The 22,781-nt window shown below is 35.6% G+C and overlaps 2 protein-coding genes across 4 annotated transcripts; one reads left to right on the forward strand and one right to left on the reverse strand.

Moving 5' to 3' along the window:
* Nucleotides 1-5,066: 5,066 nt before the first annotated feature.
* LOC121385633 lies at nucleotides 5,067-17,876 on the reverse strand. Its single transcript, XM_041516391.1, has 2 exons — nucleotides 17,728-17,876; nucleotides 5,067-7,788 (listed from the first exon to the last, which is right to left on the reverse strand). Exon 2 carries the CDS (start codon nucleotides 7,762-7,764, stop codon nucleotides 6,457-6,459), a length of 1,308 nt encoding a protein of 435 aa, XP_041372325.1. The 5' UTR covers nucleotides 7,765-7,788; nucleotides 17,728-17,876; the 3' UTR covers nucleotides 5,067-6,456.
* On the forward strand, nucleotides 17,877-21,382 carry LOC121385613 (TELO2-interacting protein 2-like). 3 transcript variants are annotated; one of them, XM_041516362.1, is made up of 2 exons: nucleotides 17,877-17,930; nucleotides 19,817-21,382. In XM_041516362.1, the coding sequence occupies exons 1-2, from the start codon at nucleotides 17,916-17,918 to the stop codon at nucleotides 21,326-21,328; spliced, it is 1,527 nt and encodes a 508-aa protein (XP_041372296.1). In that variant the 5' UTR covers nucleotides 17,877-17,915; the 3' UTR covers nucleotides 21,329-21,382. The 3 variants fall into 3 exon arrangements, with proteins under 3 accessions (XP_041372296.1, XP_041372304.1, XP_041372313.1); XM_041516370.1 differs by having other exon boundaries at nucleotides 17,895-18,019; XM_041516379.1 differs by having other exon boundaries at nucleotides 17,921-18,056.
* Nucleotides 21,383-22,781: the final 1,399 nt, after the last annotated feature.

Genomic DNA, 22,781 nt, shown 5'->3' on the forward strand with positions numbered 1-22,781 from the left:
CCATTTCAGGCATGCTTTCAAAATTTCCTGATGGAAGCATGCCAAATATTTCCCATATTCATGTAACTTTTCATTGTAATACACTGTAAGACTGGGAATCCATAGAAGTTCACTTTTTACATGTCATGATTCACGTTCCATGTGTGAACAGAAGGAACAAGTCATTTTCAAAGTGCATATACGATGGGTGTTCACTTGTAATTTTACAGCTTCATGTCATAAAGACACGCAAATAGGAACAAAATTAAAGTTTGCTTCATTTAACCACACCACTAGAGCCCACTGATTTATGAATCATTGGCTATTGGATGTCAAACATTAGGTAATTTTTACATAATCTTAGAGAGGAAACATGCTATATTTTTTTCATATGCACCATCCCACAGACAAGACAGCACATACTACGGCCTTTGATATACCAGTTATTGTGAACTTCGTAGAAACCATCATGAAAGTGAAATGTGAAATGTTAATCATGACACATAAAAAAAAGTGAACTTCTATGGAAACCCAGGTTTACAGGGATCAGTCTTTCTATTACTCAAGAATAGTTACCGATTTTTATGTGACCTGGAATATTGACGTAATCTAAATGACTGGTATATAGCAGGAAAACAAACACTATTATTATATTCGTAAAGCATATGGCACAATGTGGACATCTGACAACAGAAGCTGGGGTGGGTTTTTTACCATTCTTAAAGAAAATGACTAAATATATATATATATATATATATATATACAGTGAAACCTCTCAGAACCGGACCCTCTATAAACTGGAATTCCCTCAAAACCTGACATTTTTCATGGTCCTTTTTAAAAAATCTGTAAAGAACTTAACCTCTATAAACTGGATACCTCTTAAACTGGACATTTTATTTGGTCCCGAGGGTGTCCAGTTTAGAGGGGTTTCACTGTGTGTGTCTGTGTGTGTGTGTGTGTGTGTGTGTGTGTGTGTGTATCTACCAGTCCTTAATAAATTTGGTTAAATAAATAAAGAAGTCTTTGAAATGTGATCTTCCACAAAACATCCAACACATGAATGATGTGTTGACTGTAGTGGGGAAAAATCCAACAGGACCACTGAAGTGGATTGAGCCTGGGACCTACCATGCTTCAGGTTAGTATTGTTCCTATAATTGATTATAATTAAAAACTGATTGGCTTAGCTCACCCTATGTGAAGATTGATTATAAAGGATTATTATAAAGATTAATTATGAAAGTTCAGAATTGATTTTCGCCAAAAATGTTAACTGTAACTGTTACTTCATGTGTACATCAAGAAAGCAGATAATAATAGGTTTTAAAGGTAAAATTAGGGAAATGTTGGTCTATCCTCGAGGAAGACCCTACAAGTGCATGATTCTAATAATTCACATCCTTTTTAACGTCATTCTAGCGGACTGAATAATCGAAAGTAGATCAGTTGGTGCAAGCTGATTATAACCAATAACCAATGATAAAATTTCAGCTAATTCCCAACATTATTTCAGGTGGGACAAAGAGCTACATTCCGTTTCCTTCAAAGTACAAAAAGCAAAACACATAATCACTCCTAACAAACATTTGACCATCAACATAAAATGCAAAAAAAAAATGTTTAACAATAACAAGGACAGGATGTTAAAAACAAAAGAAACAAGTACAAAAACTATGGTATCTATATACAACATCATTTACCAGCAATTTAAAAAACATATTAAAAAGCCATAAAAATACACATGTACTGACTAGTACAAAAAATTAATTGGCTTAATCTAACAAAAAAAAGCAACAACAAAAAAACATATAAAATAATTTATGAATTTGACATAAAATAATTAACAATCAGTTTTCATCAATTTAATAATATTTTCACAAAAACAATATTCATCACATTAAGAAATAAGCACATTATAGATTTATAAATATATATATATATATATATATATATATATATATATATATATATATATATATATATATATATATATATATATATATATATATATATATATAATGTATCATGATAAAATACAAAACCAATACTAAACAAACAGAAAAAGTGGTTTCAGTGTTTTAAAACATAACACTATGATGGTTTCAGTAACAAGTGAAGGTGTGTATCTGTAGCACTTAATTATTGGCAATGAAACAATACAAAGATAATGTGAAAAATTAATCTGTGCAGACTGAGTTCATTTTAAATAATAATGGTATTATTATCGCTGATGACCGTGCATTGCACACTATACCAAGAGCCCTTATCAAGAATTATACCCAACCATTTTTCACTTATTACATATCTGGGGCGTAGCCAGAGAGGAAAACATGCTGAGGCTAACCCAGACCTGTAAAATAAATATCAGTGTCATGGGAAAAATAAAATAAATCTCGGGTAATTCCAGACAAGGCAAGCACCTTGTCTGTCTCATGCTGGCTACGCCATTGCATATAATTCATGAAAATCCCTGGAATAAAAACTTGAAAACTGCATTAGCATTATGATGACTTGTTAATACTAAGTTGCCATTTATAAGATGAAAATATTTCATTTTGACAGAATACAGTATTACATTCACACAGACTATAATACTTGTGCATCATCAAACCTAGCTGACAGGTAGATTCCTGATCCCAGCTTCCAGGTGCCATGACCGTCAAACTGTGTTAGTTGTACTCTCTATAATATTATAGTCCATCTCATCTATTGAAGACACTTTCTGATGTTTACCATTCATAAGGACTAAGCTAGATCTCACCCCTTTTGATTATCATTGTGCCTCTTTTTTTTTATATACACGTAGCTGTATTAACAGATCATCTTAATGCTAGTACAGTGAAACTCCTTTAAACCGGACACACTAGGGACCAAGTACAATGTTCGTTTAAATAGGTATCTGGTTCATAGAGGTTAATTTCTGTACTGATTTTTAAAAAAGGACCGTGAAAAATGTTCAGTTTTGGAGAAATTCATGTTTACATAGGGTCTTATTTTGAGAGGTTTCACTGTATGCAGTTTTCTTATTTTCATTCCAGAGCTTTTTACGAATCATTCAGAGCAAGCAAAAACTGTAGGGTAAAATTTGAATTTGAACTTTGATACTACGTGTAGTGTACGTAATATTTGGTCAACACTGTCAAACACTGCACCATGCTTAGGTTTTAGGAGCATGGTACAAGTTAGTTACAGCATAAACCTACTCATGGGTGCATGTGTAATGCTTTAACATGCTCATATACCACGTAGGTTTCGAGCATGTCCGCCCCAGGGTTCGGCCTCCGAGAAGCCAGGGGACCAATCCGGGGCAGACCTACTCATGTAATGCATGGTTACCGCTCACTTTTAATGTTTTGACCAACAGCAAATAGACATCGGCCGTCAACCAATATGCAATAACCATATTTATTACATACCTATTCAATCTTACTATAGTGATAAAGACATCTTCAAGCTGTGTGATCAATTTATCTTGGACCAGAACTTTTAAATGGGGAATTCTCGTTTTATTTTTACTGGAGTTGGCAGCTTTTGTTACTGACTGTGGCAGAGTATAATTCTTAATGTTAAGTAAATCCATGAAAGGAGGATTGATCATAGATTTAAGAAAGTGTTGTTATGATGTTAAATTATAAACAGTTTTTGTAAAACATAAAGGGTATGTAATAAATACAGAACTTCACATATGTTGTTTTTGCTTCCTATTTACTGCACTCATTTATTTTGCAGTCTCGTGGTCTTGCACAAAACTTGTGCAATTAATAAGAAGCAAAAGCAAGGTATGTGAAGTTCTGTATGTGTGTATATATATATATATATATATATATATATATATATATATATATATATATATATATATATATACACACACCATGAGTAAGTTTATGAGGTTATTTTAACTTCATGTTCAAAGAGTTCAACACTAGACATATAGTGTCATTACAATACTGTTTCTTTGTGTCTATGGACATCATCTACCTGCAGCATATAATATTGGTGATGTCCTTACTTTACGCCATTTAAACACATCAATGATTATAGCTGTGTGACCTGTCAAATTATATTTGTAAAACAAAAGACTTTAAATAAATGTATGCATAGCATTAAATATTTATACTAAACTGTAATACAATAACTGTCATCTTTTCATTAATAATGAAAAACAAAACCAGGCGAGATCAACTAACAAGGAGTTACTTCCCTTTAATTGCACAAGCTTGCCTACTTTGCTAGAGTATACATAAATTTAAGTCTAATTAGTTGAATACATTTAAAATATCTTAATATATTAGACAAAAGGCTCATTCTGAAAATAGCACATGTTAACAGTTGTTTTAGTGTGTATTTTGTTCTCGACAAGATGAATCTGACAACATATTAAAACAACATTCACTCAGTTATTGACATCTTTTGGTTCTGCTTGTACTTAGTAAAACAGACCAGTGATATGGTAACAATTTATCCAAGGGCATGACTATATCCTAAACATATCAAATGTGATAGAAAACTAATCACAAAAAACTTAAGTAAAATCTTGGAACCATAACAGAGCCTGGACAGGGGACCGGGGGAGGGGGGGTGGGTGTGACTTAATGGCTAATTCACCCCCTTACTTTAGCACACCTCACTATTAAAAATGACAAAATTTATGTAAATTTATAATCTCCAAAATTCTCCCAAGTGCATCCATGACAGGGTTGAAAATTAGCAGTGACCCGGTCGCCCGTGGCAACCTTTATTGGCTAAGGGCAACTAAGAATTTTACAAAGGTAGTCCGTTGGGCAACTATCCATTTTAGGGTCTGGCTAGTATGGTACCAGTTGAAAAAGAAATATACTGAAACTGAATCGAATGTGACAAAACATACTACAAATCTGGCAGCAGAAGACATAACATATTCTATATTTTTACAGCGCCAAAATAATGAATAAAAACATATTAATTTATTAAGTTTTAAACCCATACCATCTCAAATAACATTTTATTGGGGGTAAAAGTTCAGTGAAAATTAAAACAAAAATTATTTACAAATTATCATCAATCTGTATTGGTTAACTCTTTTTTTCTGATACATGTTTTAAGGCAATTGATGGAACATCCAAGGTAATCTGAATGACAAAACCGGAATACATGATCAGGGCCGTATCTCTGCACAAATCAGAGTTGAATGGGCATTTGGCAAAATAGTGGATGATTAGTGACTTGTCTATAGAACAGCCACATCCGTGGAAATGATTTACTGGGGATGTCACCCCTCTTGCATTGCCACAAAGGACTGCCACTCCCAGACTAGCTTACCAAAGGATGCGCAGTTCTACCTTTAGTCTCTTTTACTTCCAAGACAATGCAAGTCAAGCAGCATACCTGGGCTGTTTTAGCATTTTGCCTTCACCCCACTACATATTAAAAATGACATTTAACATATATAATTTAATGGTACTTTGTAAAGTAACATTTTTATTTATACTGGATTTCTTTTTCAGGTTTTTTTTTATTTGAGTTGGTAATGGTTTAAAACTTAACATGTTTTATATGAATTTTAACTTTATTCATTATAAAGTTAAAAGCCAATGCATCGGTTTTCTTTTGACGCAAACAGACTATATACGGTGAGCACATGATTATTCAACAAAAAACATTATAGTTTTGATTTTAGCTATGCAGTTAAATTTCAATGTGATAATTGGAGGGCTAGTTGAATTTGAGAAGGGCCAGTAAGATTTTTTTTTCAACTGGCCCTGCTGGAGACCATGGCTTTTATGTTAATTTTCAACCCTGTCATGATTTAAAATTTTGACAGCTCAGAATGCCCTTCTGTGCAGTTTGTATCCTGCAGTCCTTTGTTTTAAATATCAACCAATAATATTTATTAAATCTACCCCACCATTGTCTAAAATTCTCTCCTGATGGCTTGTGTAACAGATGTCTTGATGAGAGAATATTAAATTCAGTGGAAAATATGAAGAGTCGAGGTAGATAGCATCTAGTATAAAACCCACCCAGTCCTGTGTTATATAGTATAAGGTGCACCCAGTCCTGTATTGTATCTAGTATAAGGCCCACCTAGTCCTGTGTTTATCTAGTATAAAGCCCACCCTGTCCTGTGTTTATCTAGTATAAGACCCAGCCAGTCCTGTATTGTATCTAGTATAATTAAGGCCCACCCAGTCTTGTATTGTATCTAGTATAAGGACCACCCAGTCTTGTATTGTATCTAGTATAAGGCCCACCTAGTCCTGTGTTTATCTAGTATAAGGCCCACCCAGATCTGTATTGTATCTAGTATAAGGCCCACCCAGTCTTGTATTGTATCTAGTACAAGACCCAACCAGCCCTGTATTGTATCTAGTATAGGGCCCACCCAGTCCTGTATTGTATCTAGTATAAGGCCCAGCCAGTCCTGTGTTTATCTAGTATAAAGCCCACCCAGTCCTGTGTTTATCTAGTATAAAGCCCACCCAGTCCTGTGTTTATCTAGTATAAGGCCCATCCAGTCCTGTGACGCCTGCAGGAGCACACAGATTTGAAGACCTCGTCCAAGGATGGGTAGGACACGTCTCTCCATCCAGGCTCCAGACAGTGATCGTTGAGCTTCACTAGACTCGGCGCTCCATTCACCAGAACTTCATACACACATGGCAGTACCACACGGTCCTTACTTACAATGGGTCCATTCCACGGGTGACGCGCCACACGGAACACCTTCAGTCTAGGCATGTCGATCTTCTGGACATAGAAACCTCGGCTCTGAGAGATGTCCAGGTACTCTATTGACTTGGAGGTGAGAGAGTATGTGATGAGGCCATCGTAACTCGGGGTCCAAACCTCCAGCATCAGTCGCTGGAGACTAGGAAGACTTTCCAGAGTCCTGCTGAGAAGATGTTGGGGCAGCATCTGAAAGACGAAGTACTTCTCCAGAACTAGGTTACGCAGCTTCTTCAACCGACCAAGATACTTGACGGAATTGGTCGACCATTCGAACGGTAGCACAAGTGTTGTCACGTTCGGCGCCAGAGTCGTGAACTGGTCGAACATGTGAACAAATTTCCTCTGCCGTCTTCGGTGGCTGCGAATTACCTCGCTGCAATGGTCGCAAGTGGCCGACTCGAGCCAGAAGGGTTTGGACGGAGTTTCCTTCCAGTTCAAGTGGGCGTATCTGAGATCACGGAACGACAAGTTTGTGAACAATCGGTACAGGAGACCGAGGAATCCTTCGGATGAGTCCTCGATGTCGAGCTTGAACTCCAGGGTGTGGACCAAGGGCTGCAGCTGCACGAGGAATGATACGAACTGAAAGACGCGGGTTTTGTAGCAGTCATAACACTGCTCACTGGCTGCGTGGTGGGCGGACGGCAGGCACCCTGAGGGCAGGGACGAGAAGAGAACATTGTCCCACAGACACGGAGACTTCGTGAGCACGGACCACCAGTTGTGACACACCGGCGCTGCAAGGCCTTTCTCAGTGTTCGACAAATACGCAAAAACTTTCAACTTGCAGTCAAACGGCAGATCTTGAAACTGTAAGCTGCGATCCGTGTCCAATGAATTACAGACACCAGAGGTCACATGACTGGTCTCCGGGACGAGTCGGTTGGGATCGCCCAGGGGATCGCTACCAGAAAACAAGGGGAAGGTTGTGGCGTGGTATCGGTTGATGGGGGCATTTTCTGGTGTGCTGTTGGAAAGTTGTTTAGCAAGACTAGAAGTAGACGGGGGTCGTTTCTTGGATGACTTCTTGTGAGATCGTTTTGAAGCTGCAAGGACCTGACTGCGTGTCTCCATACAGAGGTTGTACTACACAAATATCTGAAAATAAAATAACAGGATTAAAATCGCAGACCCAAAGATTCAACCCGTAAAAATGGACATTAAGTTTGGTTAATACATACATGTGTTTTTATAATTATGAAAAATGCATTTTGTGGTATTATAAACACCAGGTTGGCCAGAAACTCTTTGGCTGTTCGGAAATGGATAATCTAAAGTTAACTAAACAATAAATATAACTAACATCTGATTTCAATTAACAAAAATTACTTTAATAGTGAACAATACGTGGTTGTGTTTAAAAACTAGGGTCTGTCACTTTAATGGTTAGCTATGTTCATGAACAGTCATCAATGATTTCATGAGGAGAAAAGGGGCTTTTAATGCTAACATATGCTGTTAAAATGTTTAAATAAAAAAAAATCATAAAAATATTGTTTTCACAAAAGAACAATTTGTGAATTTAACAATAACTTTTGTTGTATGCTTTTTAGCATGGGACCGGCCTCGGTGGCATCGTGGTTAGGCCATCGGTCAACAGGCTGGTAGGTACTGAGTTCGGATCCCAGTCGAGGCATGGGATTTTTAATCCAGATACCGACTCCAAACCCTGAGTGAGTGCTCCGCAAGGCTCAATGGGTAGGTGTAAGCACTTGCACCGACCAGTGTTTCATAACTGGTTCAAGAAAGGCCATGGTTTGTGCTATCCTGCCTGTGGGAAGCGCAAATAAAAGATCCCTTGCTGCTAATCGGAAAGAGTAGCCCATGAAGTGGCGACAGCGGGTTTCCTCTCAAAATCTTTGTGGTCCTTAACCATATGCCTGACGCCATATAACCGTAAATAAAATGTGTTGAGTGCGTCATTAAACAAAACATTTCTTTCTTTCTTTTAGCATGGAGTACTACCCATTTGAAAATCAATTAACAACCATTTATTTAATATTGTAGAATGTTTTAGTGCAAGGAACGTTTTGTTCAGTATTGTGTCATGATTCGCTACACAAGTTTCAGCGACTGCCACACATTAAAAACATTAACCAGTAGTTGCTAGTCAATTTTCAGTTGACTAAATATATTGCTAATCAAGATTTTGAAAATAAAATGTTCCCTATAGTGATCTTTGCAACTTCGAGCATGTAGCCGTGCATACGCATGAACGCATATGCATGTATTATTGTAAACAAACCTGTTAACTCTTACGTTTTTGTCATAAGGCTCATGTTTTGGGGTTCGAAATTACACTTTTTGTAATCTTAGATGTCAAATCTCACATCCATAAACATTATTTCTATGCCCAAAAATTATTTGCAAAATTTTGGGACCCTAGTACCTTCTAAACGTTCTTGTCTAAGTGTTTTTATTACATTATGAAATTTAAATACTCATGAATGGATACCTAACTATAATGTGTGTAGATCATTTGTGAAAGCCATTGCCACCAGAGGCCTTAAAATATATATAAAATATATATATATATATTAAAAAATATATCCCTTCAGTTCCTGGACCCAAGCTATAGGGTGAATCTCATGCCTTGAAGCATTTAAGGATTGATATGGGTAGCTTTGCTAAAAATTAAATTTAAAAGCAATCTCCAGCAATCTTTACAGTGGATGGGATACTCTATAGATGTAAGTATTCGTTTGTTACAATTCCAAACCGGCCTCGGTGGTGTCATGGTTAAGCCATCAGACATAAGGCTTGTAGGTTTTAACGACTCAGTGGGTAGGTGTAAGACCACTACACTGACTTGTCTCTCACTAACAACTAATCACTAACCCACTGTCCTGGACAGATAGCTTAGTTGTGTGTCCAGAACAGCGTGAAAATAAGTTGAAATGAATGGATGAATAATTCTGATCATAATATGTACATGTACAATTTATATAAATATAGGGGTGAAAATAAACAGTCACTTACATGTTGGTTAAAGGGTTTAATGCATGTAGGTGCCCATACACACACACACACACATATATATATATATATATATATATATATATATATATATATACAATCACAGCCCTAGGTACAGCTATCAGTATCTTGTCAGCACCTGATGCTTTCACTGACGATATTTCCTTAATCAATTCCTGTTTTAATTATCTGAAAGTGTACAAAAATGTGCTTCAGCATTACAATTAATGTATGCTAATGAGGTTTGTTCATTTCATGAGATTTAATGAGATTACAGACTCCATAAATAGCTGACAATAGACAATGCAACTGTGCTATTAGTTGTATTGATCTGTATTGATTTATAGGTTGTGAATAAACAATTTCACTTCTTTATGCACAGAACTTCATTGTAAATGTATCTATTGGTCAACCTGTAGTCAATTAAACACAGATCAGCACTTATTCTCTATGTACCACACGAGGCATATACATGTATAATAAAACAAACTGTAATAAACCAGAAACTTGCTGACTAAGGTAACTATGATCTCATTATCAGCAAAACTCTCCAAATCATGCATGATTTAATGGTACTCTATGCCAAAGGCTATGGGTTCAAATTCCAGCCTAAACTATGTAAAAATTACAAGTGGAAGGTTGCAGGTAGAACAATTTCGAGATAATGTTGAGTGGATTTTTTTTTTTTTTTTTTTATTAGTATTATTTTTTTATTATTATAATTTTTTTTTTTTTTTTTTTTTTTTTTTTTAGTACAAATACATATTTTTATGCATATATATCCAGGGCTCACAATGGAACAAATTTGGATTTAGCCAATTTTTCAATAAGTACCAGAGAGTATTTTCTGGAATTTTTTTAAAATGTGGTTAATTTAAGGAATATTCTAAATGTAGTAGCCCTAAATGTTGTAGTAGAGGAGGGTGATAAAATATTAGTTTTGAAATTCAATACAAAACCATTCCTATCATGTTATACTTTAGAATACCTTTCCAAAGAGCTAAAAAAACAAACATGCGCTTAGCATAATTTTTGATCCCTCCCACGGTCAAATGTAAGTTTATAACAATGCATAATTAGAAAATTGGTCATAAATGTGTTAACATTTTGTTATAAAATGTTTGTTATTACCTGAATATGAATAACTTTAATGAGTTACCAAAATGTTTGGGGGTTTTTGTTCCACAACTGGTATAGACAAAGGTCATGGTATGTGCTGTCCTGTTTGTGGGGGAAATGCACATAAAAAGTACTATCTTGCTACTAATGGAAAATGTAGCAACTCGTCTGAAGACGTGTTAGAATTACCAAAAGTTTGACATCCAATAGCTGATGGTTAATAAATCAATGTGTTCTAGTGGTGCTGTTAAACAAAACATTTTTGTTTTTGTATTTGAATAATATTGAATATAATGATAATCTGTAAGTCAGTATGTTTTCTAAAGTATTCAAGTACAACCATGTCCGGTGTATCGGCACATCCGTTGATTCGGCGCACTTGGTATTTTGCTTAAGTATGCTTCGGAAGTTGTCATGTTGTCGGTGTTTTTAACGAATTAAAGTTCATTTCCTTTTTCAATAAGTAATCAAGTATCAACATATTTATTGTTACGGATGCAATTTAAAAAAAACATTAGAATTATCAATAATTATATCATAATTTCAAAATAAATCATTCACCAGTTTTTGTGTATATAAACGCGAAGTAGGTCAGCCATATTGATATTAAGAATGTTAAAACCAGTCTTAAAACACCTTTCCAGCATTTTTTTAATTATTGTAAATGGAATTTTAAAAAAATTGGTTATTTTTATTTAAACTTAAAAGGAAAACACAGATGAATCAAAACAAAACTTTTTCACCGTTATTGACAGTCATTCCAGTTCACAATTGTCATACTGTTATCCCCCCCCCCCCCAAAAAAAAAAAGCGAAATAAGATCCACGTGTGTGCACAATCTACCCGAGAAAAAAAAATCCATATAGCTAGGCATATTAGCCATGCATGGCAATGAACATGTATGCATCTGCAGTACTGTGCCACTCAAGAAAACGATTCCGAAACTGATCATGAGATGGGTCATGTGTGATCGTTCATTTTATGGTAATATTTTTAACAAGACAAAATAAAATAGTACTAAACTAATTTTGGTCAACAGTGTAGCGTTTATGGGCTAAAAGTGAGGTCATGGGGCAGTCTATAAATAGCGGGATCAACGATCCACATCTACTGCGCCAAATCACTGGACATGCAAATCATTTTGGATAAAAGGGGGTGCCTATATTTATGCACCATTTTAAAATGTTTATTTACTACATACATAAAACAGTTTGTAGTGTATTTCAGATTATGCACTGCTTCATTGGTCAGAGACACATATTATTAAGTATTCCACAGTTTTCACATAGAAAATGGTCCTTGAATGCTTAGGTGCGCCGATATAACTGCAGAATCGGAATCAGTTCTCTTTTCTACCAACGTGTTGATGGACATATACATTTTCCAGAAGCAACAACATTTTTCAACTTTCCTTTGAACTGTACTTATGCATTCTCTTACATGAAAACTTGCAAGGTTCATTCCCTTGTAAAACCTCGCCATGCTATGTGACGTCTATCTCATATTCATAGTGATTAAATTGTAAGTAACATCTAAAAGAAATAAACAAATTGCACACAAGAGGAAGAAAACAAAAGTTGATGATTATCTAAATACATGTACTTAAATATTAAAAATATTCTTCATTCATTCCTTTCAGTCATTCATTTCAACTTATGTTCGTGCTTATATAAAAATTAAGGTCCAAGCATGCTGTCCTGTGCACACACACACCTCAGCTATCTGGGCTGTCTGTCCAGGACATTGGGTTAGTGGTTAGTGGGTGAAGTGGTCTTATACCCACTCACTGACTCGTTAAAACTTCCTCTTAGTAACTCTACAATGAACGCCGGCAATTAACAAAATACCATGTGCTAGAAAACTAGCTAAGTTAATATATCTATAAGTAAAATTAATAATTATGTTGTCTGTTACTAAAACGTCTTATCAATAACATCACCAACAATAGTCCATCCCATCCTCCTACTTTTTTTTGTCAGAATTAGCGATTCTAGACTATTTTTCACTGTCATACACTAGTACCATAATACGCTGTAACACTAATAATGAATTAATCTAATAGTAATTCACCTAGGTGTGGCCATTACAAAATATTATATACGCCATTCAACAATTACGTAATGCTTTAAAGGCATATTGTCAGACCACTGACCTATTACATGGCCTAACAAAGTATTACTTAAAAATATGTGATTTGTCCCTAAATATACTTTATTCAACCATCTACATAACCACCATAACCACTTATTAATGATATTTTGTAAAAATAATTGAATCATGGCAATGGTCCATAATTCAAAAACTAACATTGCTGAGAGGGTTGACATGGATTTCACTCCATCATAGTGTAGTTAAAGTTACACTCCATCTAGTGTAGCTAGATTTGGTGTGGAAAAATTAATGTAATTTTGATTTACTATTCATTTTTAGAGAAATAAGGTCCTTAAATCTGTGACAGTATGCCTTTAAAGTCCAAACCCTGTTGTTAACAATTACGATAAATTACTCTAATTTTAATTTCCAAAATATTTTCTTCACATTTTGCCAAGACAGAAGTCAATGGAAAACCATTACAAAGACACAGATTCCACATACGGTTTAAACAATATTTATTTCACAAAGGAAATGGATTGCCCGAATGGCAAACAGGCCATTGGCCTATATTAATGCCTTTCCACACACTTTCTTACATACAATTTATAATATACACACATATCAATTGACATGTTCTTCAGAGAATTAAAAACAATTACATAATTTGCACTCAATCATAAAAAAACAAGTTTAAAAGACCATGAAATTAGTATACTTGTCCATGTGTACACACATACCCACGTACATAAATATACCCAATTTCCTAAGATTAACTTACATCAGTGATTCTCGCCCACCACTCACATTACAGCAGCCAAACTTGCAAGTGCATGACAATGTGATGTAGGATAAATGGCTTTAAGAAATTAAAAGTGAAGTGTTTTGACAATTAAAAAAAGATATGAATAGATAGAGGCTATTTCATGGATTTGTTCGAATACGATTTTTATGTCAACGAGTGATGTGTGAAAACCATATTATACGAATCGTATTTGGAAAAACACCATGAAATGGTCTATTTATTATATACAGATTTCCTAATTTTTGACAATATTTTTCGCTTTTTGGTAATATCTTTCACTTATCCTATCGAAAACATGTAACGTCATGATATATTTCTTCCTATGGAACTTTGCCAGAATATTTACTTGACCATAGACTTTTAAAAAGAAATTTGAATAAAAATTATCTTTATTAACATTTATTTAACAATACTGCGGTGCAAACATACCTGACAACGCGATCCTCTAAAAACTCCCACAAAAACAACACGAGTCGAACGCCATTAAATTCTGACACTTACACTCGATGACACTACATTGTCATCATTATGCAGCTTTGTATTCAATTCGTTTTATATATTTTGTCGTAATTGCACTTCGTATCCCTTTTTTTATAGGTGCAGTTGTTTAAATTACATTTTTAATTTTTTACATTCGGTCAGATGCATTAGGTCAAGGTCAAAGGGTTTTACGTGCACGTTCAGAGCAAGCTGTTGTAGCGCACGCCTGTCGTGGGCACAGTTGCCGGCCTTGTTCCAAGACAGGAACAGATGCATTGGTAATCATCAAATTTAAATACGAAGAAATAAGACAAAGGGAGATAATTTAATTATGCACTTTTACAAAAAAGTAAATACAATTTCTATTTTTATAGGTGCAGTTGTTTAAATTATATTTTTAATTTTTTACATTCGGTCAGATGCATTGGTAATCATCAAATTTAAATACGAAGAAACGAGACAAACGGAGATAATTTAATCATGCACTTTTACAAAAAAGTAAATACGATTTCTATATTTTCACTGTATGAAAATATGACTTTTCACCGGATATGACTTTTATGGTTTCCGTAGATCTATATATTTCGTTGCTATGTATATAATAAATTGTGCTATACGTGAATTAAGGTCCAGAGGGTAATCATTATTACCATATAGCACTGTATGGAGGTCAAAACCACCATTATAAAAATACATTGTTGTACGAATGTTACCATACAGAGAACAGACAAATAGGAAATCAAACGTATCTTCATATAGATGCCCACAACTACAAATGGAATTATCATAAATATGTTTTGTATATTTACGAGCGTTGAGGTCATTGCATTCTAAACCAAGTCTACAATGAATTATTTGGTTTAAAAGCGTGATCTGATATTTTCATCAAAAATCCACTTTCTTTTCTTTATAATTCCATTTATCGGCAGGAATACACAACTTTTTTATTTTTTATAAACGTTACATATTTTGTGAAATACACAACGTTGGTTTAAAGGACTGAATCCAGTTTCACTATAAATTTTCTCATGGCTTGTCCCCCTAACAGCACCACATATTGTATGGAGGGCATATCAGATTGTAACCATGTCATCTATATCGACTTCGCTGAGATCTCCTAGGACAAAAAACGTAGTTTCTCGCTGTCTGCCATTTTACTTTTTTTTTATGGAATACTCTTCCAGAGGAGTGGCAGTCTCTGAAGTATATGACTTAATTAATGTAACATCACATCCTTCTATCCCACCATTCAATAATTATGTAACCCTCTAAAGTCTGAACCACAATGTTAACAACTACAATAAATCATTTCATTACTTTTACTTAAAGGTACATTTCCCCCACATTTTGTCCAAACAGAAATCTTGAAAAAACTATTATAATGACACAGACATCACATACCGGTACTAAATTGTAACCATGTCACCTATATTCACTTCACTGAGATCTCTTGTAATTTTTTACCGACTCCCATTTTGCCTTTTTTTAACGGAATACTTTTTAAGAGGGGTGGAAGAAAAGCTCCTCAATAATGGCAAAATGTTGACACCTGGTGTAAACCAGTATATAGCATTAGTATATTTAAAATATGTCTACACACAGTAAAATAACCTTTTAGTCTTTATTTATTTCCGACAAAAGTCTACTTTTTTTATTTGCAATGGGCAAGCTTTAAACTGCCATCAGTGGGCCGTTCGTTTCATCAAGTGGTACTAACTAATCACCCATACGCCAGGAAATGAACACCCGTGGACATATATTGTGTTATAATTTATATTTTGTCGGAAAATAGCTCTAGGTTTTGCATTTTTTAGATAATTTGGCGAAATTTTCTGATCACCCAGAGCTAGCCCTGAAATGCAGGGTCTGTTGTCCCATTTTTGACATTCGCGACTGTGTCATGTGATTTGTTTTTGCAGATTTGTTGTTTTTTTAAGTTGACCTTTCAACAAAATTAATGACTTACAGTGCTGTCCGGTGTATCGGCGCACCTAAGCATTCAAAGACCATTTTCTATGTGCATGAACACTGTGAAATACTTAATAAAATATGTCTCTCACCATTGAAGCAGTGCATAATCTGAAATACACTACAAATTGTTTTATGTCTGTAGTAAATAAACATTTTAAAATGGTGCATAAATATAGACACCCCCATGTATCCAAAACGATTTGCATGTCCAGTGATTTGGCGCAGTAGATGTGGATTGTTGACCCCGCTATTTATAGACTGCCCATGACCTCATTTTGTTGCCCATAAACGCTACCCTATTGTCCCAGGATTATTTTAGTACTTTTTTGTTTTGTCTTGTTAAAAATATTACCATGAAAATTAACAATCACACATGACCCATCTCATGATCAGTTTCGGAATCGTTTTCTTGAGTGGCACAGTACTGCAGATGCATACATGTTCATTGTCATGCATGGCTAAGATGCCTACATGGAATTTGTTTTTTCAGGGGTGGGGGGTGGTGGGATTGTGCACACATGTGGATCTTATTTCGCTTTTATTTTTTGTAACAATGTGACAATTGTGAACTGGAATGACTCAATTAAGGTGTAAAACTTTCGTTTTGTTTGCATTTGTCTGTGTTTTCCTTTTCAGTTTAAATAAAAATAACCCAAAAAACAATTATACCATCTACTATAATTTTTAAAATGTGGGAAAGGTGTTTTTAGACTGGTTTTAATATTCTTAATATTAATAAGGCTGACCTACTTCGCGTTTATATACACGAAAACAGGTGAATGATTTATTTTGAAATTATGATATAATTACTGATAATTCTAAACAAAAAAATTAATTGCACCCTTAACAATAAATATGTTGATACTTAATTACTCATTGAAAAAGAGACTGAACTTTAATTTGTTAAAAACACCGACAACATGACAACTTCCTAAGCATACTTCAGCAAAATACCAAGTGCACCATGGAACCGTGGGCTGACGATGCCAGAACGCGGATCCATGGTGGACGTGCCTGAACCTTTCTGGATAGGGGCACGAGAAAATAGTTCCCAGTTCCCAAGTGCACCGAATCACCGGACACGCCGATACACCAGACACGGTTGTATATAAGTTATAAATCATTATAGCCCTCGTCAGAAATACATAATACATTGGTAGTGAAGACACACCAGGCATTACTGTGCTCTATATTTAGCAACCACATTTCCTTAATGTCTGACATGGGCTATTGTATGATTTCCTTAACCGTAACCTTAACTCTTTCTGGGAGAGGCCCCCATACCCCCTGTCAACTGTGGTTGCATTCAACACTAACATTGTAAATATTCAATTCCATAGCGCCATGACCAAACATTTCTTTCTGGCAGAAACCCTGTAATATACTGAGGCTGTGCGTTCCCTTTGCACAGAGTTCGTGGTTCTGTCACCGCGACTACTGAACAGTACACTGTACTGTGTACAGGCTTCCATCTTTCATGTTTCAACTTGTGTTTTACTTATGCATTGAAATGACCTTTACAATTGCCCAAATATATTGCCATCACTGACAACAATACAAAGATGCATCAAATAATGTGCTAATCACTGTCTTACCGTGTCATTCAGGTGTGAAAAAGTTCTAGAAATGACAACAGCACACAGGAAGAGAGAATCGATTTTGGGATATTACGTCAACGGACCGCTGTCTTCCCGGTAGACTGATCGCGTGTTAAAAACTACTTGTCTGTTTTACTATTATAACAGTGAAACAGTTTACGGTGCACGGTTGCTATAGTAGTGCGATGAGAAACAAAAGAGTTAATATTTACTATTTTGTAATTAGCTTAGTATCCGCGATTTGTAAAAATTTGAACAGAAATATTTTTTTCATATTTGTCAATTTATAGTAAGACCAACTATGCAAGACTTTATTAAATTATTTGGTAGATTGGATTTTTTGCCTTTACAGTATTAAATGACGTGTTATCGTTATTTACCAGTTTTCACATTGTCAAAATAATAATAATAAAATAATAATACTAATAATATTTCTTTACTTGGAAAAGAGTTCCTTATTTTCTCCATATAACAAATTAAAAAAAAATATTGTTTTGGGATAATATGCATGATGGGTATTGGCCCGGTTATTCCACCTTCATGAAGTGGCGATAGCGGGTTATCTCTCTCAATAACTGTGTGGTCCTTAATCATTTGTCCTATGCCATATCAAAGGCGTAGCACCCATTACTCATGTGTATAATGCCAAACAAATCTGGGAATAGGTCGAGGTTGTCTGTAATTGTTCTATAAAATATCTTAAACTTGACTAGAAAAAAAAGATAGAAAAAAATGCCTCACAAAAGGCTCAGAATGCATCTACAGGCGTCCTGAGTTTTAAAATGTTCATGGGGTGAGGCCCTCTGAATCCCCCTGTTTGGGCATGCCTTTGGCGTGCGTAATGCTATTTTTTTTCTGGCTATGCCCCTGCATATAACCGTAAATATGTTAGAGTGCATTGTTAAATAAATAACGTGTACAAATACTATAGAAAAACCCTGATGTTCCCTGTGGGAAGGATTTATGCAGATGTTTTCTGAGTCTGAACATAAGCCCCTTCCCAAAAGCAATTGGCACTGAAAATTCCCAATTTCTAGACCAAACGTTCCCAGTTTATATATTTAATGATGTCTGTTGTAATAAATTAATTTAACAGAAGTTTTTTGCATCATCCAGTTGCCTGAAAAAATATCCTAAGTGTGATTTACTCTTGCTGATTTTCCCAATCCCATCTGGCGAAAAACCCTGGATAAATCCCTGCTATATATGGACATTTTGACAGTTATATTATTACTTATAATCGCTCTCTCAGCCAGAGACAAGTCTATATCAAAATCATTAAAAATGTGTCTACCCCACAGTAGTCAAATTCCTGCTCTAATACAACAATAATCCTGTTTGATATTAAATACTGTTACATCGATAATTTTCAAGTTGATGAAAACCCATTTTTCACATGTTAATCGTGAACACGCACTACAGAATGAAACCTGACAGCACCCCTATTTGAACACTGCTTCAGTTAGATTTGACAACTTTTTGAATGACTTACATCGTAGCATAACATACTTATTTTGCCCACGACCCGTTCAATGGTTCAACCTTTGAGGGGTTTTCTCATACAACTCCGGAATACGACATGGAGAAGAGCATTAATGCCATTGTAGAAGAAATTAAAAAGGGTTATCATTACAACATATGGAAATAAAAACACACAATAATTTAGACATTAGTGATTGTTTTGAATTGGAAAGATACATTTTCTATGCTGCCAACAGCATATGGTATGTGCTGTTTTGCCCCCTCTTATAAAAGATAAAAGGAGATTGAATTTTAATTTTTAGTGTGACCAGTACAGCAGTTTGTGTGTGTGTGTGTGTGTGTGTGTGTGTGTGTGTGTGTGTGTGTGTGTGTGTGTATGTGTGTGGTTTTAATCTAATGTGTATACATGTATTTGTATTCATTTAAAAGTACATACATGTATAATTAATTGCTTGGTACTGGAATGCAACATGAATTTGATGATACTTCACAGATCATAGTTACATGTTGTATTGATAAAGTAGCTCTTTTTAAATATACATGTATGCGTTTACGTTGAATTAAATTATCTGTGTTCTAATTTACTTGGTGTTTTGTGTTTCAGATAAAACTTGACCTCGACAAAACCATGGATGAAACACCTAGCTGTGAGTGTGATAAAAAGATACATACCGATACAGATAAAGGAATCCTACAGTTGTTTAAGCTGGCTGCATCGTCACAGAACCATGTCACTCTGCTGGACATATCGGTCAAAATAGAGCAGCTGTCAGCAGAATATATCTACTCTTGTTTGAAGTCTTCAGTGATGCCGGATCTCCTCATACAAACCATCAAAACTGCCATCGTTGGTGAACTACCTGAAAGGGAACATTGCCAATATGAAGAACAAGATTTTGTTGGCACTGCAGATAAAACGGACGCAGTTTTAAAAAATTTTGCTTCCATATTTCATCATCTGAACAGTCTGGAATTGCTGGAGAGTGCCGTGATGAATTGCCTCAATAAAGTCCTGCCAAGTTTGTTGTTGTTACTTTCAGCCAACATGACCCCAGCTGCCTGGAACAGCAGTGGTGTTGTTGATCAGAGCATGATGTTATCGCAGTGTATGCTCAAACTCTACAAGTGTGATACAACGGGAAAGCTTTTAACACTAAACATGGACAGTCAGAATCATGACTTCATTTCTCCAAGCTCTTCCCTGTTTGGAAAATATCTGCGTCTTGTGAAACCGTGTTTGGATAGAGACAGATGGAAGAGAAATCCTTTTGTTCAAGCCTCTTTCATTCACTTGTTAACGAGTGTTAAGCAGTCTTCTATCAGTGAACATCTGACAGACATTTTACCACCATCGCTCAACTTCATTGATGATTTTGTTGTTGAAAACAAAATATCTGGGATAAAGTGTCTCCGTCATATTATTGCCAATACATCATCCGAGGAATTGCGGTGGTACGGCAGAGCTGAAGTAGTGTATGAAGCCGTCAAACACCAACTGTACACAAAGAATGCAACCTTGCTACAGGATGCTATTCCCACTGTGTTGGCTGTTGTCAGAGTTGTTGAACGAACACCAGACAACATCCATTCTGGCCTCCTATTGGACGTTAACAGATATGATGAAATATTCCAGATGCTGTTGCATGATGCAGAATTGGAAAACAACATTCACATACGCCGAGCTCTCACATCACATCTGTGGAAGTTTGTCGACGAACTGGGAATCGGTGTCGTCAGACACATGAAAAATGTTGTCCATCTTGTATCAAACTTTCTGGAAATCTATGATGGCCCTGAAGAAACATCACGGTTGAATGCTCTGATGATGCTCAAATCCCTCATCAAAAATGCCTGGCCCAGAGTCTACAGTCATTGTGAGGAGATACTCAAGTGCCTGTTGAAGCTCTTGTATGATCTTGCTGTTGATGAAACAACCACATCTAAGGAGGTGAAGGACAATCTTCATGATGAATCAGTGTCCTGCTTAGTCTTGTTACGGTACTGCTGTCCTCGACTGGTAGAGTCCTATTTAAATGAACTGAACAAACCAGAAACTGCTGAATGTATCAGGGAGACTGTACAGCTGGTCATGCAAGCTGATGTTCCGTGTTGTTGAATTTTATTAAAATCGATGTGATAAATAAATCTGGAAGTTGGAACACTCATTAAATTTATTGTTTTTGTAATGTTTTCCTGATACAGTGAAATTCCGTAAAACCAAAAAGTCTTCTTAGTCCCGTTTTCCATTAACACAATTTCACGCTAGGAAAAGAACTCAAGTTTATCTATACGGTGAATTTACATAGTACCTTTTCCATCTACATGATTCCATGGGCAAATATTCAGGCAGCTGGAAAAAAAGTTGATCAATGAACGATTAAGTACACTCCGACAATGTAAAATTTTGTTTAGTAATCTGCGTGAGAAAACGCAGATTTGGAAAAGCATATTTCCACATCGAGAAATGTGTTGGATAAAACTAAACTAAACACTAAATGTATAAATGTCCCAATGTATTTAGTTAATATCAATCATTATGGCACCAGGAGGCAGGATGTAGCCCAGTGGTAAAGCGCTCGCTTGATGTGCGGTCGGTTTGGGATCGATCCCCGTCAGTGGGCTATTTCTCACTCCAGCCAGTGCACCATGACTGGTACATTAAAGGCCATGGTATGTGCTATCCTGTCTATGGGATGGTGCTTATAAAAGATCCCTTTCTGCTAATCGAAAAGAGTAGCCCATGAAGTGGCAACAGTGGGTTTCCTCTCTCAATATCTGTGTGGACTGGTTCTTAATCTAATGCCATGTAACCGTAAATAAAATGTGTTGTGTGTCGTTAAATAAAACATTTCCTTCCTGCCCCTGGATGGACAATATCTCAGTTTCCATATTGAGTTTCTAAATGTCCGAACATACTGTAAAATGTTGAAATATAAGTGCATCATTTTATCCAGATTTGATTGGTGGTGTTTTTGACTATTTTGTCACTTTTTTTAAACTATTAATCCAGAACAACAAAGAATTAAAAACATCAATAAACTAGATGTCACTCAAAAACTGAACTTTTTACTTGGTCCTTTGGATCTGGTTTGAAAGATTTTATGGTAGATTATGATGGGTGGTCAGTATCTTTTGAAGTAGAAATTTTTTTATCCAGAGAGTAATCGCCAATATATTTAAGTTTTAAAAAAGTTCTGTAATCATTGATCTATAATGTGAATATTTACATGTTTTCCATAGTTTTTGATCTAGTTTATGTTGTTTGGTCATGGTAATTCACATCTTCTTAAACTATTTTGACCACAAACTGAATCAACATTCATGTACTTTGCGACGTTGCCCAGTGGTAAAGCGCACGCTTGATGCATGGTTGGTCTGGGATCAATCCCCGTCTGTAGGCATATTGGGCTATTTTGTCACTCCATCCATTGTACCATGACTGGCATATCAACGGCCATGGTATGTGTTATCCTGTCTGGGATGGTGCATATAAAAGATCCCATGCTGCTAATTGAAAAAAGTAGCTCATGAAGTGGTGACAGGTTTCCTCTCTCAATTTCTGTGTGGTC

Source organism: Gigantopelta aegis, chromosome 2 (genome assembly GCF_016097555.1).
Source record: "Gigantopelta aegis isolate Gae_Host chromosome 2, Gae_host_genome, whole genome shotgun sequence".
In the NCBI taxonomy this organism is placed as follows: Eukaryota; Metazoa; Mollusca; class Gastropoda; order Neomphalida; family Peltospiridae; genus Gigantopelta; species Gigantopelta aegis.